Genomic DNA, 16,686 nt, shown 5'->3' with positions numbered 1-16,686 from the left:
GGAGCCTAGCGACTGGGGGCGGGGCCGGCCGCCGGGGGGCGTGGTCTCGGCAGCACCGCCCGCCCTGGGCCGGGCCAGGGCCGCCTTCGGGCGGGATCCGCTCGGGTCCCACGCGGGATTTGAACCCGGGCGTTCCCGCTCCGCCCGAGGCTTTTCCCGCCGTCCCTGCTCTGGGAGCGGTTCTGAAAGACATTTGTAAGACGGGAGCGTCCTCTTCGGTGGCCTGAGCAACCTTCGGGCTTCTTTGGAGCCCTTGAAGTGCAAGCAAAGATGTATCGTAACGCTTTAGAGTTCTGTTTTCCTGTCGAAAGTGAAACACGCGCTCTCGTTTTCAGGGGTCGATGGTTGTTTGATGAAGTATGTGCGTAGCTTCTCGCTCGCTGAACAGCGGGAGGAGGCCTCTGAGAGGCCGTAGCATCCCTTCTGCTTTCCTGCTCCTCCTCGGCTCGCCGGCCGTGCCCGGCACGGTGCCGCCCTGCCTCGGAGAGCTTGCGCAGCCAAGGCTGTCCCTGGCTTCCAGGGAAATTACCAATTACAGTAGAAGTAGGTTAAATGGGCGCTGAACTTACACGTTTTGTCTTGCAGGGGACATTAATGTGATAATTTCCCCTTTGGGGGATTTTTTTGGTTGTTTGCTTGCTTTTAAGAAGCAGCAGAAAGCGATCAGACTTCACGCGCTCCATCGTCTTTCTCCTCTTCTCCGTCGTGTTCAGAGAGCAGACACGGGCCTGAGAGCAGAGTTTCTTAGAAAAAAGTAGTGATATTTACTATGTTATGCTTGCTATCATCCAGATCTGGATACATTTCTGGACGGTGCAGACATGAGTGCCAGTGCCTTCTGCAAGTAATAATTCACATTCACGTCTTTCTAATAACAGCGCTCCTTCAGTTCTCTCTCATCTGTTTTAACCTAATATAACCATAGCGGTGTGGCTGGGCATTGAACCTCCTGGTAGCCCCTTTTGCACACTGAGTTGCTCTGGAGACTATTTAAGTAGCAGGTTACAACATCATCTCACCTATGTTCTTTGCTCCCTGTAAGACGCGACCTTGTCCTGTGGTGGTGAGCAGCAGTTTGTGTATTTACGCTCAGCCACTTTCCGTCGTTCCCACAAAACTTCAACCTGCAAGTCAGGAGCTGGCTCCCACACTGTTCTTTTCTGTATGCTTGTTAGATGATCTTAATTAGCGAGATTACCGGATCAGTTTTTGAATATTCTTTAAGAGAATAATTCACGCATTTGCCACATGGTGGTGACAAAAGCAGGTAAAATGAAACTCGGCAAATGGTTAAGCGAGCTCTCAGCAAGAACATGAACGATTACCCGGGTACCTGCCCGATTACCGGCTTTTGTTGCACTTCGATAAGCGCGCTGTGGCCAGTGAGAGCTGGCCCGTTGGGGCTACGTACGACACGCGTCTCCGAACGGCAGCACGATGTGAATATCGGCTTGGGGGGGGACGAGGGGAGGTCATGGTGCTACTGTACCGCGTGCAATGGATTTAGTCTGGAGAGCTCTTCTGCATAATCAAAACCCAACTGTATTAAAAGTGTATTTGAACATAACGATTGGAAGTTCAGTCACGAATATTGCAGTAAATATGATGTTATCAAAAGAGTGCCACTGGTAAGCATTCCAGACTCCTCTGGAATCTCTAATACTTATTTCTTGTTGTTACACTTTGGGCCCTTTCTGGTGGACCATGAGCTCCACAGCCTCCATGAGAGGGCTTGGAAGAGTCATGCTGAAGCTTGACAGTAAAATATTTCTAATTATTTCTTAAGCAACCCGTAAGTTTGTTTTATTTTTTAACTGTGTGCTGAGACACTTTAAAACAAATCTCTGCCACTAATGAACATGTCCCTCAGGTAGAAGTGTATCTGTCTCATCGTGTATTTTAGACCATGTCTCTCCTGTCACTATTCACGCTGAACTTGGTTACAAAATTATATGCAGAGTGTGGCAGACATTGTTTTTTAAAAGTTGAGTTAGCTTCAAAATACTCCTTAACTGAGAGAAACTTCTTACAGCTTAGATACCACATCTGATTACAAAGATATTGAAGCTGACATTAAATGTAATGAGCTTGAATGTGAAGGATAGAGATGTTCCTACTTCTGCTGCGCAAACTATTGTCAGTCACTGCCAGCAATCAGTGAAATGCTTGGAAGAGGCCCTGGAGTGATGCACCCTGCCATTCTCATCACAGGCTACCCTACAGTTGTGGGGAACAGCGCACATGGTGGGCAACGTTATTGAGTAACTCAGGTGGAAGAGGCCATAGCCAGGGCTGTTCCTGTTTGAGCTGCTCTGGTTTGGTGTGCCGACAGGTTTGGGAGGGCGTGGAGAGGGGGTCGCATGGCGCTTGCCCCATCCCTTCCCACACAGACAGCTGGGACAGCATACCTGGGCATGGCTTCTGCAGCATGCCTGCTCTATGGGCTGGACTGTGCTTGCAGAAGCCAGCTCAGCCAGGCTCAGGTCCTAGAAAACAAAAGCAAGGCATTTGGTGGCTACATCCCTATGCAAATCTGGCATTTCTGCTACCTTTACCTGGTGGGCATGCGTGATTTCATTGACATGATTCCTCAGTGTGAGTGGCTGTGCACCCCAGAAGGCCCCTATTATTATCCAGATTTATCTGATTGGATCTTCCTCGCCTTATTCAATTGCTAGGGAATTGTTTTGCTTGAGCCTTGATTCCTCTACCCATTCCCAGTGAAGCACGAGCAGGTTCATACCGTATGTGCCAATGCCTGACCTGCCAGAGCAGCAGAGCTCCCCACACTCCCGCCGAGCTCCGGTGGCTCACCGTTAGGACCTCGGCTCCTGCCAGGCCCCCTGTGTCAGCGGGGTCTCTGGTGCACAGCCTGGCGCATAACAAAACCTCTCCCTGCCTCACCGGAGAGCTGCTCCCAAAGCCTTGGGCAACCCCGCAACGGAGTGGCGAGGGTCAGCACTTGGGCGCAGATGTTTTCAGATCACACGCTATTCAGTGTCACAAGAGAAAAGCTGCATTTGGCAGACGATCATCTGCAGTCCTGGAGGGAACGTGGAAATTTCTGATGCTTTAATTTAAAAATTAAATAAAAAAAAAAAAAAAGGCGCGGGGAGGGCAGTGAAGGGAGCAGACAAATCACATCAAGTATGAAACCTGCGGGCAGAAAACAACTCTGTGAAAGGCAGATACAAAAGCATTTCCCAAATCTATGGGCCTGACACACATGCAATTAAGCCACATATTTATTGATAACACACGGAAACACCAAATAACAATTCTAACATCAGAGTGCTTACCGGTAGCTTTCTCCTTGAATTTAGTCCCCCCCACAAACTGGAGTAGGGGGCTGTAACAGAACGCCCCCGTGGTGGGGGACAGAGGTTGTCTGCTGCCAGAAGCGGTCCTGTGAGGAACAGATCGAACGGTGCCTTGGGAAGAGGCTGAGGAAGAAAGATGTTGGGGCTGTATCTATCCCGCCAAAAGTGTCAGTGGGTGTCGTCCAAGAGACGGTGTGCAACCGCTGGAGCTGGACCCTCCAGAAGATAAAGAGGAACCCATGGAGATCGACCCACCTCCAGTGAAGCTGCACAATACCATGCTGCTTTGTAAATACCTTCTTGGCTTGTGTTTGAAACATTTGTTATTTTTCCTTTCATGTTTTGGGGAAACATACTGCTGCAAATCTATTCCCTTCTTATTTCTAGTTCTACAAAGCTAGAATTGCCTAATATCTGTCACAAAAGTTGTGGAGGTCTCATTTTAACCTTTCATTGTTTTTTTGTCATTTTTACTAAAATTCCTTGATGCATTATGATAAAATCTCCCAAAGCATTTTATAGTGGTAAAATTGGAAATTAAGAAACAGTGCAATGTGGAAAATCAGCTTGATACTTTGAAACCAGAAGCAATACTAGAAGGGATAAGCATATTCAAGAGCTCCACATTGGTTTTGTAAAAGTACACATATCTATGTGTGTGCGTGAGATAAGGAATATCTTCTGCTTCGTACTGGTGTCAGCGATCATGCATGGCACATAATACACTAAAAATAAAAAAGCAAGCCAAGCATTTGCCTGGTTTTTAGGTGAAAGGGAGATTCATAGGTCAATGTTTTATTGCGACGACAGTGCCTTTAAACTGTTCCTTATCTATCTTTCCCACCTTCCACCACCCAAGAAGGTTGGGGAGCCCGTCTGCTATCTCTTCTCACAGCTGGGGCAGCTGTCAGCGGCGTGAGCAGAAACACCCTCTGTACCGGAGGTGGTGCTCCGAGGCAACAGAAGAGCTCTGGGGGGCCCTGCGTTTCAGAGCAGGCACTATCGCCCCCCTGATTTGGGTATCAGGTACCTGCACAAGCAGTTCGGGTCCAGCCAGCACAAAGCTGCACACCAGGGCTGTCTGGGAAGTCTGTTACGCACAGGTAATTCTTTGTGAAAATTGCTCCATATAAGAACGCATCATCTAGGCAACATCTAAAAAGAGAAGAGGTTTGGGATATTCACACCAGGAAGAGGTACATCTCAGTATCAACAATATTGATGTTTTGCTTAGCACAACCTGCCTCCTACTGAATCCCAGGGCCGTGCTGTGACAGCGAGAGGAGATCCCAGCAACCCAGCATCGCCTTGCACTACGCCTCGCAGTGGAGAATTATGCCCCAGGTGCAATCCCCGGTCCCGTACCGAGATCAGACTGCCCGAGTAGCACAGACCTGGCTGGCAGGAGATTAAAAAGCCCCTCCCCAGCGTGCTCAAAACCCCACAGTCCTAAAGGCAGGTATTTCACCAGCAGGTAGGGAGATTCCATTTCCATCAGTCTTTACACACAGCAGGTGGGCAGAGGAAGCTGTGAAAAAGACAAAGATTCCCCATTGCTATGTGTTTTTTCCATTTAAGTAAAGCTGATTTAGGTGGTACTAGCACAGCCTGTGTATATTATACCCCATAGAAAAAGAGCATATGCATTGCCTTGCATGGGCTCTGAACTCATCCAGCAGTCCTGTCGTCTTGGGAAACTCCTTTTGCTTTCTTGAGCCTCTATTCCATCCCATCCCTTGTGGGTTAGATTGGTTTGGGGGTTGTTTTTTTTAAAGAAACACTGAAGAGATGACATGGTTCATTTTGGCAAACAGTTTTTAATAGAAACATATAATACACCTTCTTACATAAATATTTTATATAGACATATAAACACAATACTCAAACCCATGCAATGTTCCAAAGCTCCAGTTCTGTTTAAACAGTGCAAGAAAAAAAAAAATCATCAGCACAGGAAGAATGGAAATGTGAAGTTTCTAAAACATAAACAATCAGACTATTTCTCTTGTGTCCTTACAATTCACTTCAATACTGGCTGCCTCAACATGTTAACCCATTGTGTTCTTACACCACAGCTGCAGGAGCAAGCAGAGCCAATGCACGTTCACTAATAGTGTATTGCCAGCAAGGTAGGTCATTCCAAGAGGGATCCGACTGACATCCTGCCATATAGAGAAGGGATCACATCACCTTCTCTGGAATCCCAGCTAAGATGGCGTTGGAAATGATTATCTGATAGGACTGTTAGTGTTGAATTGCCAGCATGATGCAGGTAGGTGATAAAGCACCTGTGTCCGGATCTTTTATTTAATTTACTTTGCATTTAGGTTGTACAATGACCATTTGTTGTTAATTAGAAGCATACAACCTCAAGGGCAATATATCTGAACTTCAACTCTGCACACTTACTTTTCTTGACTTGCTATAGCTATCAAGAAGTAACTTCAATCTATCAGTTTAGAAACAATGTTTTTGAAGAGAGGAAAAGGGTGAAGGATGGTAAGGATCAGAGCTGAGAAATAGTCTTGCGCCTGCCTGTGTGACACAGCTTTCAGAAGACAGTGAAACAGAACTTTGGGCTTTCCCTTCCCCCACATATGAGAGACCTGACAAAAGAAATAATAAAGAAAAACAAACAACAAACTTGCACCACAAAACTCACACCACAAAACTCACTCTCCCCAGCTCACACTTAGAGATGTTTTTGGATTTGCAGCACCGAGGGCTGATGAAACACAGTGCAGTTTAGATTCTCCATTTCTTAAAGTCAAAGGAGCCCAGGCTAATTCAAAAGTCAAAAGCGTATACTTTTTCACTGTACTGCAACAACAAAAACCCTCCTCATTCTCCACAAAGTGAGGGGAACGGAAGAACTTTCCCAAAGGAAAAGCTAACACTGCTTTAGGCCTGAATCCAGACTTAAAAAAAAAAAAAAAAAAAAATTGGTAGACTTTAAGACACCGGCACATCAGAATAAATTCTCTAGTTCTTCCTTTGTTATGTGACCAGGCAGGAGTATAGGGCATAAAAGCCACTGAAGCGTTCCTGCATTTCAAGTTTCTGATAAGGACATTAATTCAAGATTTATCACCTAGCAGTCTTTGCTTGCTTGCCCCATTTTTAAGAGCCTAAGTATTTTCTGTCTGCACAAGTTGCACACTACTTTGCCATTGCTAAATCAGGAACTAAAGTATTCGTGAAGCACCTTGCAGGCGACACCATGTACAGCCCTTGACTGACACAGCCCAGGATGAACAACAGATCCACCTTACACACCGGATTAAGAAAGCCCCAAATAAATTCAGGCTTCCAGTATAATATGTTGCTTTGATCCCACACATAGGGAAGTAAAAGACATAGGAGGTAACTCAGGTAATTGCCACCTTACTCCACTCGGTCAGCAATCCTAGACTTGGTTCTCCAGCTCTCCGTGCCAGTAGTGCTCAGGATAGCAAACAGCAGGATGTGCGGTTACCACTGTTTCATGCACCCTTACAACCTCACAGCAAAAGAAAGGAACAGTTCTTCATATTTAGGATTTGGCAAATGACGTGCCTACGCGCCTGACAGTGAGAAGCAGCAGAGGGAATCTGACAGCTTGTCAGTCACGTGGAATGATTTGATGCAGTGCTCTATTATTAATATATAGACATGTGCACATGGGACCCTCCACCACCATTCTTGGAGACTCCTGCACTGCGTAGCGCCAGTCTCCCCTCGCAGATGGGCTGAGGCTAAAAGCAGGCAGCGCCTTCCAAGCCTCCAACCTGTCCCCTTACACTTTACTCAGACTTAACTTTCGTGTCAGTCGTCCAACCTTCTTGGAGTTGGAATCTGGTAAAGACCACCTTTTACACCCCACGTCCCCTCTACTCTTGTGCTCAGGAGGTTGCCAGGGCAGGCAGTGATTGTGCAAATTACACTCTAAATTTTACGAACAACAGGTAGGTAGTACCAGTTTTTCGTACAGCTACAGTGTCATGTCTTCATATTTAGAGACATCTGCTCTGTTTCTAAAATGAATTGTAATATCCCTAGATATTTAAGAAAATAAAAGCCAAAGCTATGTTTCCTGCAAGGCACGCTACAGAACAGGATGCACACTTCTACGCCCAGCTTTGTGGCAATGCTGACGGAGCTGCAAGAGTCCCAACCCAGCCAGCCAGCATAGAGGCACAAGTGAAGAGGGGAGATGGCTGTACCCAAGTTTGGACAGCACACACTATGAGGTCTTTGTAACAAAGTAGGAATGAGGAAGAAGGCACAGTGAATGAAAAAAGTGTATTTATCTCTAAGTCTAAACTCAGGAATACTGAAATATGGACTACCTGCTAAGAGAAAACGATCGGCTGGGAAACTGCGAAGGGTCTGTGTGGAGCCAGAGAATTAAAGTTCCCTACCAAACACTCACAGGTCTCAAACTTTGGAGAAAGTTTACAGAAAAGAGCAAACCCAAAGCTACTCCACATGCAATCAGCAGCAGCTTTTAAGGGACATCTGAAGTGTCAGTATCTATATCTGCTTCCATTATACATTTATGCATTATGAGCTATAACCCTAAAAGCTACATCTAAGGACAAGCTTGCGCTGAGGGTGTTGATCTAGGATTAACAAATGAATAATAGGAAGCAAATAAATCTCTAGTACAACTGGATTAAAAAAATACTTGAATGTTCCTGATATAGTCAGACCAGCAGGAAAAATGCTTTTCAGAGAACAAGTAGAACTTTGGTAGCAATAACTCTAAAGTGCCTTAGGCTTCTTAATTCCTGTGCAAACACTGCTGTAGAGTCAGAAGCACATTTCAAGAGTGTTAAGATGCTCATTTACTTAATAACACATGACACAGCAAGGAGGTTCCAGTTACCTTCTCTGCTATCATCACTTTTGTACTGTGCATGACAGAGACCGTGTTCCTAGCTTTCCTTCAGCACTTCATTTTTCTTCTACCCACTCCTGCGATATAAACATTGAGACACATCCAGTCTCCCACTGTGGTCTGCAACGCTCCCCTGTGAGAACAAAGCCCACGTGGAATGAGGATCTACATCAAGACAGTGGGTCATTGTAGCCTTACGGGCCAGACCAGCAAGGAACAGGCTGGCAGGTTCTGCAGTCAGTTTTCTCCTTAAACACTTTTGCTCAGCGATGTCTCATTGCATAAAGGTGGTGAGCACAGAGCTATTTTTAAAAGGAGCTTTTCTCTCAGCATAGTTACCAGGTTGTGGAAACCTTGCCATTTCCCGTGGCAGTCTGCAAGTGCTGTCCTTCTGGAATGCACTGATCAAATGACACAAAGCTCCGATCCTTCTTTCCTCTACTTGCCCAAAGGGCTAATCCGCTGTCTCAGAAGGGCTTTCTTCCTCCTGGCTGAGCAAGGCTTATTCCTCTGTGGAACTGGGAACTTCTAGTGCCAGTTGATCACAGCAAGCAGGAGAAGGAGTGAAGCTGGTCATTTCTTGTGCAAGTCAGTCAAGATTTCAAGCCCATTTTTTCCATCATCTGTTCATACACCGTCCATGCCATTGCTGCCATCAGAGTCCGCCTGAGGGCACGGGGCACACCACCTCGGAAAAAGCCGACCAACCCGAAGTCCTGCAACAGGAGATAAACAAACAGCAATCCATCATAATCTGCCTCTAGTGTTTTAATGTCTCATCATTTCTTACAGGGAACAGCACAGGATATATTTCAGCCCAGACCCAAATCAGTTTCTGAAAGACCCAGGCTTAAATAGCATTTAACGTTTAGGAAGAACCTGTAGCACTGTGCAATTGCAGGGCTACCCAAGAAAGCAAGAAGAGCAGTGAGTGGAGAAGGGAATGCCAGGATGGGGACAATGGATGGAGAAAACCACACTCAAGCCCAACAAAGAGAAGGTGAGAGTGTAGCAGTTTCAAGACACTTGAAGAAAATGACTTGTCCTTGTTTTAGAGCTTCATATTTACAAAGGTCACTTAGCTATTCTGTAAAAACTGAGACTGGTAAGTACTGAAGTAGAAAAACATCCTGATATGACAAAAATGTACCATGCACAAAAAAAATCCATGCACAAATAAATAGGAATTTATTTAGGAATAAATTCTGTTTAGGAATAGAGTTCAATATGGAAACAAAGCAAACCTGCCAAGATCTGCCCTTCTGAGGGCAGGAAGGGAAAGGTGGGCTTTGAGTGCATCTCCATCCCATTCCTGGGATACAGATCTGGGCATTTATTTCTCTTTTAGTGTCCAAAGGGCAAGGAATTGTTTTGTAGCTGGCTTATATCCGAAACTGGCATTTCACACTACATACTAAAGAAACCCTTTGCCCCAGTGTGGTAACCACAGATGTGCCTACACAGATAAACCACAGGTGGCAGCAGCTGTAAGTACAGCTCCTCCAAGCCGACATACTAAGCTAAGCTGAAATGAAGTTAAGATGAAATAAGCTAAGCGCTTTCCATCACTACCAGCGTAAGAATCAATACGTAACAGACAGAACTGAAGTGAAATCATTCAGCAGCCTGAAACATGAAACAGGCCTGTGTTGGGAGACGCTTGCTGGAATATGCCCAGCTTTGTGCTCCAGTACTCTGAGCTTGCTCTCCAATTCCCCATCATCTGTAATTTTGTGAAAACAGATGCAGGACTGAGGAATGGCAAGAATAATCATGGAGCAAGTTCACTGCCTTGCAATCCATTCAAGAGGAGCAAGAAACACCTGAGTAGAGAAAATAGCCTAATTACAAGGAAAAACAAGGAACGGACTGAAGCCTCTGACTGCTTTTGGACCATCAACCAGAGTACTTTCCAGTTATTACTGAACAAGTCCGCACATAAACCAGTGAAAAGAGATTCAGCCTCAGTGTCCCACAGCATGACCCACCTCAGCTTCTGAGAATGCTGACACTGATTGGGCTGACTGCAAGAGCACATCAAGCAGTCACATTTGTTCACCTCCTTTGAAAGACAACAACTTTCTTATCATACCTATGCTTCAGGCAAGGAGATCAGAAGTGAGGCTGTGATGGCACATATTAGAAGGGATTCACCTCACCTTGTAGATGAAGGCAATGGCCTGGCTTGTCCTGTGGTACTTTTGGGGGGACAGCTGCATGTGTGTTTTGATGACATCAGCAGGCTGTGTTGCCAGTGAGGCCAAGATTCCTGCAAAGATCCCACAGCCAAAATTGATCAAGGGCATGAGCACTGGATCCAGCCGGTCTGCAACAGAGCAAAGGGAGTGTACTCAGACACAAACAGGCCAGGAATACCCATGCTGCGCGACAAAGTGCAAAGCTACTGAATGAATCAACATCAGGGTCTAAGAGAAGTTAAAATCCATGCAGGCTAGAGAAACCTTTCAAGGGGAAAAGAGGCTACAAGTCAAAAGTCACCACTATTATAAAGCCTCACTTGCTGGGGAACTGAATTTGACAGGAACCCAAAGAAGGAAACCCCGGGTTAGTGGAAACTAATCAGTATGCAAGACAACCATCAGCAGAAAGGACAGCTGAACACATCCTCTCTTTCAACTGTTCACTAACCTACCTTATGCATCAGTCTTCATAAAGACAATCAATCAATTTAGGCCCAATTTCCATTTCTACACTGACCTGACCTATAGGTCTACAGTTCTCCACGGGAAAATGTGAACGTCCCACCTAAAACCCAACAAGAGACTAATTTAGCTACTGAGGAAGAGGGCAATAAGCAGAACATGCAGGCAGTCAACTCCAGGGCAAGACAAGAGAAAAGAAACATCTCCCATTACAGCCTCCAATGTTCAGCCTTACCCTGAGGTGTGAAGTTTTTGGTCTGCGTGTAGAACATCAGGTAGATCCCAGAGAAGGGCGCATCCCGCAGCAGCGTTGCGGTGAGCCCACTGAACATGCCACGAGCCCCTTCCGTCTGATAGATATTCTTCAGAGCTCCATATACGCTCCCATAGCCAAATCTTCCACTCTGCAAGGGTAGACAACGGTCAGTCATCCATGTGCCAGGCACAGGCCAAGGAGCCCTACACACACCCCCAAGGCACCCTGCCCAAACAAGTGTTAGTATGCGCTCCATGTGATGCCTGAGACAGCAACACAGAGGACAGCCCAAGGCAAAAACTGGGTTCCACTTACCTCAGCCTTTAAAACAATCCTTCAAGAACGTACAATAAGAAAGAACCTAAATTACACATTGTATACAACTGAGACTTAAAAAATCACAGGGTGAATTCTGTTTCATCTTACACTTCTTGCCTAAAGATCAGTGCATGGCTTTTCCTGAACAATGCGTGAACTTGGATGAAGTCAGGACTACATCCCTACCAGTACTCAAGTGGCAGCAACCTTCTCCAGACAGAAGAACTTCTTTTTTATCATGAGGAAGGGGTGCGACATCATTAACAGGGAACTAATTAGAAAGTCACACTCACCTCATATCGGGTCTTCACTACAGTCACTGGCAACATGCAAATCCCAGATACTGCACGTGCGGTGGCACCCAGAAAGACAGACTCCAGGGCTGTGGGTGAACGGTCTACTAGAAACTTTTGCTTCATCATGTACAAAGTGCTGAAGTAAATCCCAACCCCAGGAATACATCTTGCAAAGGACTTCAGAAGAAACAGAAGCAGATGAAGAAAGAAAAGGCACACATAAGACAAAATGTACTACAGAACATTTCAGAGACTGTTAAACTTGACAGGAAGCTTTGCACCAAAACAAAACAAAAAAACGAAGAAAACCACACTTCAGTGACTTTTCCTCAGCTAACATGCTGAGGAAAGAAGACAAGGTAAAAATAATTTACAGCATTGAGAGCAAATTGATTCAAATTACGCCAGGATTTAATGCCCTCCTCAACTGTGATTTTCTAGGAACAAGATATTCCAAAACAAAATGAGGTTGGTGCAGTTGCCACCCCACACTTGCAATGGTATTCAAGTATTCAGCTACTCAGGACTGCAAATCCACAGTGACTGCTATGACCTAATCTGTGGAATTCACAACATTAACTCCTTAAAATAGGATTTAACCATCTAAATCACATGGTTTTGTTCAGAATTGTACAAGAGCTGGCTATTTAAATCCAGCCCACAGTTAGTAATAAATGGTAGGGTTATTTATGTATTTATTTTTAGAAGTCAGGGTTAAAACAGCCACTTACTGGAGAGACACCTTTCCAGAGCCCCAGAAGACTCTCAGTACGAACAACCCTAAAGAGCAGTGTTACCATCCCAGCACGACCGGACCTGAAAGGAAGACAAGACAGGAACTGCAGAGACGACCTGCTTATGCTCTTTGTCAGATGTACTCTGCAGCCACCCCCTTTCACTCATATCTCTGTGCATTACCCCAGCACCTTGGAGGTGCTCCTTCTAGATTCAGCCTGCTTTCCTTGGTCACTCGTTCCAGGGCTTCTCTGTCACCTTCTGCTTTCCCACCACTTGTAACACACATTAGAGGCCTCTCTCATCGGCGTCTTTAGTTGCTCACTCCCTTTGTTAGCAGCAGATGTAGTCATAATTGACTACACCAGGCAAATGGGAGCAGCTGCACACATGGACAGGTTATGTGGCAACAACACATGATTTTTCTGACAGAGGACACCCTGTGAAACTGCACGGTGGCCACTCCAGCAAACAAGCCAGTCTCTCAGATGTGTACAGGCAAATGCTCTGGTTACATGCTATTAAAGTAGTGTTCACAAGAGCAGCCATTTTCTCTCTTCTACAGCAAAATATCAATCCTTCTCCATGCTATAAAAACATACGCCCTATTTCAGAAAGACTCTCAGTATCTGAATTACAACGCTGAACTCCAAGCCCCAGCCAGCCACCCAGGCAGAAGCCTAGGTGGAGCACCCCCGCATCCCCGATGCATACACATCTCCGCTCTCTCACCCATTCACAGCAGGCTGCAGAGTCTGCAGGCGGGTTTTCAGCAGATCAAGGGGTTGGAAGAGGAGTGTGGAGCAAGTCCCACTGATGGAGCCACACACAAAGGCCTTTAGGACTGGATGCATCTGAAAGAGAAGAGGAGGACTTTAAACTGCCATTTAATGAAGAATGGCACAAGAGAAAATACAGCAGCTGATATGTCGCTCGTTATAGGAAAGGCAGACTAGCTAAGGACTGCTGCTCAGGGCACAGAAAACTTTTTCAGACCTTTTCAAAGCCTGATGAAGTTTTATTTGTGGGTTTTGGTCCCTCTGCCTTTCCTGGGAGACTGTTCCAGAATTTCCTTGCAATTCAATGGTTGGAAAGAGTTTTCTGAACATCAAATGTATTAGCAACCATTTGCCATGTTAAAGGAAATGGTTGCCCCGTTCGCACTACCCCACCAACTACCTGTGCCTTAGCCCCAATCTCACCCACCTCTGCTCCGCACCCTGCTGGCAGCGCCTCTAACCCTGCCTCCCAATTGCACACCAAGGTCCCCCACTGCCATGGGCACTAGCGGAGCTCTCCCTTAAAACTGCCCGCCACTCAAACCTGGCTCGCACGCACCCAAGGCGCAGCCCAGCCTGCTCAGCTAAGGCCTGGTTTGCCTATCCACACCGGCTGCCACCTCTCAGCACTTCTTGGATGATAAGGCAGGAGGCACAAACCACATAGCGAGGTGGAAATTTTATTAAAATTCACAGTGGCATTTTGTTAATGAAGAACGAGTTTCTACACCCCCTGGAGCAGAATCACGTCAGAGAAGATATTTTGCAGCACGGCGGTTTCTGGGGGGCACACTCAGAAGCCAATAATGTGTCTTTCGCAATAAAGCTGCACGTGGCTGCCCTCCACCTCCGACTTTTTCCCTCTGAAAACCCGCTACGACCCTCCGGCCGCTCTGCACGGCCGGGGCAGCGGCCGCCCCCACTCCCCCCCCCGACCCGGGCCCGCCGGCGGGGCAGCCCCGCAGTTTGCTGCCGCCTTACGGGGCAGGGCCCGCGCGTCCCGCCCGTCCCTCAGGCTACCCCGGGGCCCGACTCCCAAGAGCCGGGCGGCCGCGGGACACGATTGAGGCGGGGAAGGGGCGCAGCGAGCCCTCCGCCGCCTCCCACCCGGGCGCTGCCGCCGGGCTCTCCTCAGCAGAGCGAGCGAGGAGGGCCCGGGGACAACGGTCAGTTACCGTCATCCCAACGGACGATAACCGGTCAGGCCGGACGCGCGTCACTACCTCGGCCTCTCGCCCCGGCATCCCCGCGCCGCTCCGCAGCCAGTGAGCGCGGCGGGCAAGAGTGACGCGTGCGGCGCTCCGCCCCCGCTGGCCAATCCGAGCAGCCAACCCGGGGAGGGGGCGGGGCGAGCGCGGCCCTGCCGGGAGCGTGCACCTCCCCTTAACCCTTGCGCCGCCGGGCCGCGGCCTGGCCAGCGCCGGCCCCGGGCCTGGGAGCGAGCAGCAGCCGGCCGCAGCCAGCCGCAGCCAGCCGCAGCCAGCCGCCTCGGCCCCGGGGTCGCACTGTTGTCACATCTCGTGGCTGTTCGATAGCCGGCAACTGAGTCCCAGTGGGCTCTGTCAGACACGGGCGGCGGGAAGGGGGCGGTTGATAACGGGTGGTTTTCGTGCCTTCCCTCAGCCGCCCCGCAGCCACCCCCCAGCCGCCTTGTTGTGGAGACTGTGGCGGTCAAAACCCCGAGCTTCTCCCTGGCGCTTTCTTACCACGAGTGTTTCCACTTGGTCTTCCACATCCTGGGCCCGGAGCAGAGGAGGGCTGGGTTTCCAGAGCATTGAAGGAGCGAGGCGCCGAAACGAGGCGCTTCTATTTCAGACCCGCGTCAGCCCTCGGGCCGCGCGTCTTCGCTGCGCCCGCAGAGCCAGCCATTTCTTATCAGCGAAGCAGGAGGAGGCTGGGAGGAGTGCGCGGCGGCTTCGACGAGCTGCTTTTCTGAGAATCCTGCCTGCCAGCTTGCCGTGCCCCGGCCAAGTCGGGGCCGGCACGTACAGGCACGTCACGCTCCAGCTAAGCTGGGCTGTTCCTAGAAAGAAAATCCTGGGTGCAGTGAGAGCTACGTGCACAAACTACTTACTCGTGTTTGCTCGCTTTGCCACATGGCAGCCCCTTAAGAAAGAGGGAATATACTTCTCTGAGAAAATGTAACACACAGGCTAGCAAAAGCTCTTCTTTAGGGACTCCCTCCTCCCTTTTGCGAGCTCCTGTCTCGTTATGCAGCTCCCTCCTCTGGGGAGCGGCCGCGTCTTACATTTCATTAACTGACTCTGCCTGCTAACTCATGGAAAACACGATCCGCTCACCTCCATCCCTCCTGGTGCTTCTTTCCCTAGCTCAGATCTTGCTCCACCATGGACCTCCATGGGGGACAGCCTGCCCCACCACAGTCTTTGCCAGGGGCTGCAAGGGAGTCTCTGCTCTGGCACCTGGAGCACCTCCTCCCCCTCCTTCTGCACTGACATTGGTGTCTGCGGAGTTGTTCCTCTCATGTATTCTCACTCCTCTCTCACAGCTGCTACACAGTGTTTTGTACCCTTTCTTAAATATGTTATCACAGAGGCGCTACCAACCTTGCTGATGGGCTCAGCTTTGGCCAGCGGCGGGTCCATCTTGGAGTCAGCTGGAACTGGTTACTTCCAACATGGGGGCAGCTTCTGGCATCTCTTCACAGAAGCCAACCCTGCAGCCCCCCTGCTACCAAAACCTTGCCATGTAAACCAAATGCATCATCACCGATTATAGAAGGAAGCTGGCTTGGAGATCTATGTCATTTTGAAAAAGCTCCTTTGGCTGGTTTCCTGTGGCGTGTTTCTGCTGTGCTGGGTGGGACTGTGTAGGTACCCGAGCATGTGTGGGGATGTTTTGCGCTCGGAACTAATTCTGACTTTAGCCGTGGCAGGTTGCGTCTTGTTTGACTTTTGCTTTGAAGACACGGTAAAAACACATTTAAATGATTGTTTGGAGGAGTGAGCTTAACGACTCTAATAAGGCTGACAAACCTAAAAGTGATGCATTTGCAATGTTTCTGTATGGAGCTGAGCTTTTGTATGGAGCTGAGGGTGGTGCGGCTGGAGCCTCTCCCTCCATGTCTTTGGGTCGAGCTACAATGGACACTTGTGTTGCTTCCTGAAGCAAAGCAGGGACTGCAGCAATAGTGGCCAAACAGTGCACATCCCAAGAAAGAGCTCTTCCAGCCTGAAACCCTGGCAGCAACAGCAGTCTCCAGGTTCGTGGCTTGCTGTGGACCTGGAAGAGTTTTGCTCCATTAAGATAAGACTCAGGATGCTTCACCTCATCAGGAGGTGAAGCAGCACGGCTGATCACACACGTCTCTGCAGGGATGATTTCCGTGCTGGGAAAACCCAGCAGAGGGAGCCTCATCCCTTCGTGTCACTGTCCTGGAGAGATGCAAGGAGACAACTCAGCTCTGGCCTTTCCAGCCA

General features: G+C 48.3%; 1 protein-coding gene across 7 annotated transcripts; it reads right to left on the bottom strand.

The window, feature by feature from the left end:
- Positions 1-4,337: 4,337 nt before the first annotated feature.
- Positions 4,338-15,258, bottom strand: SLC25A38 (solute carrier family 25 member 38). 7 transcript variants are annotated; one of them, XR_015707247.1, is made up of 8 exons: positions 14,953-15,236; positions 13,200-13,321; positions 12,464-12,548; positions 11,730-11,909; positions 11,098-11,266; positions 10,359-10,525; positions 8,188-8,915; positions 4,338-4,475 (listed from the first exon to the last, which is right to left on the bottom strand). XR_015707247.1 is itself a non-coding variant. In XM_009464456.2 (7 exons), the coding sequence occupies exons 1-7, from the start codon at positions 15,019-15,021 to the stop codon at positions 8,793-8,795; spliced, it is 915 nt and encodes a 304-aa protein (XP_009462731.1). In that variant the 5' UTR covers positions 15,022-15,258; the 3' UTR covers positions 5,118-8,792. The 7 variants fall into 7 exon arrangements, 5 of the variants coding, with proteins under 5 accessions (XP_009462731.1, XP_087624978.1, XP_087624968.1 ...); XR_015707246.1 differs by lacking the exon at positions 4,338-4,475 and adding an exon at positions 4,738-4,848; XM_009464456.2 differs by lacking the exon at positions 4,338-4,475 and having other exon boundaries at positions 5,118-8,915; positions 14,953-15,258.
- Between the last annotated feature and the right edge of the window lie 1,428 nt (positions 15,259-16,686).

The sequence above is a fragment of the Nipponia nippon genome, unplaced genomic scaffold, assembly GCF_047370975.1.
Source record: "Nipponia nippon isolate SJK-2023a ecotype South Korea unplaced genomic scaffold, ASM4737097v1 scaffold_1, whole genome shotgun sequence".
Taxonomy (NCBI): Eukaryota; Metazoa; Chordata; class Aves; order Pelecaniformes; family Threskiornithidae; genus Nipponia; species Nipponia nippon.
Note: the sequence above shows the minus strand (reverse complement) of the source record. Positions and strands in the feature narration are given on the sequence as shown.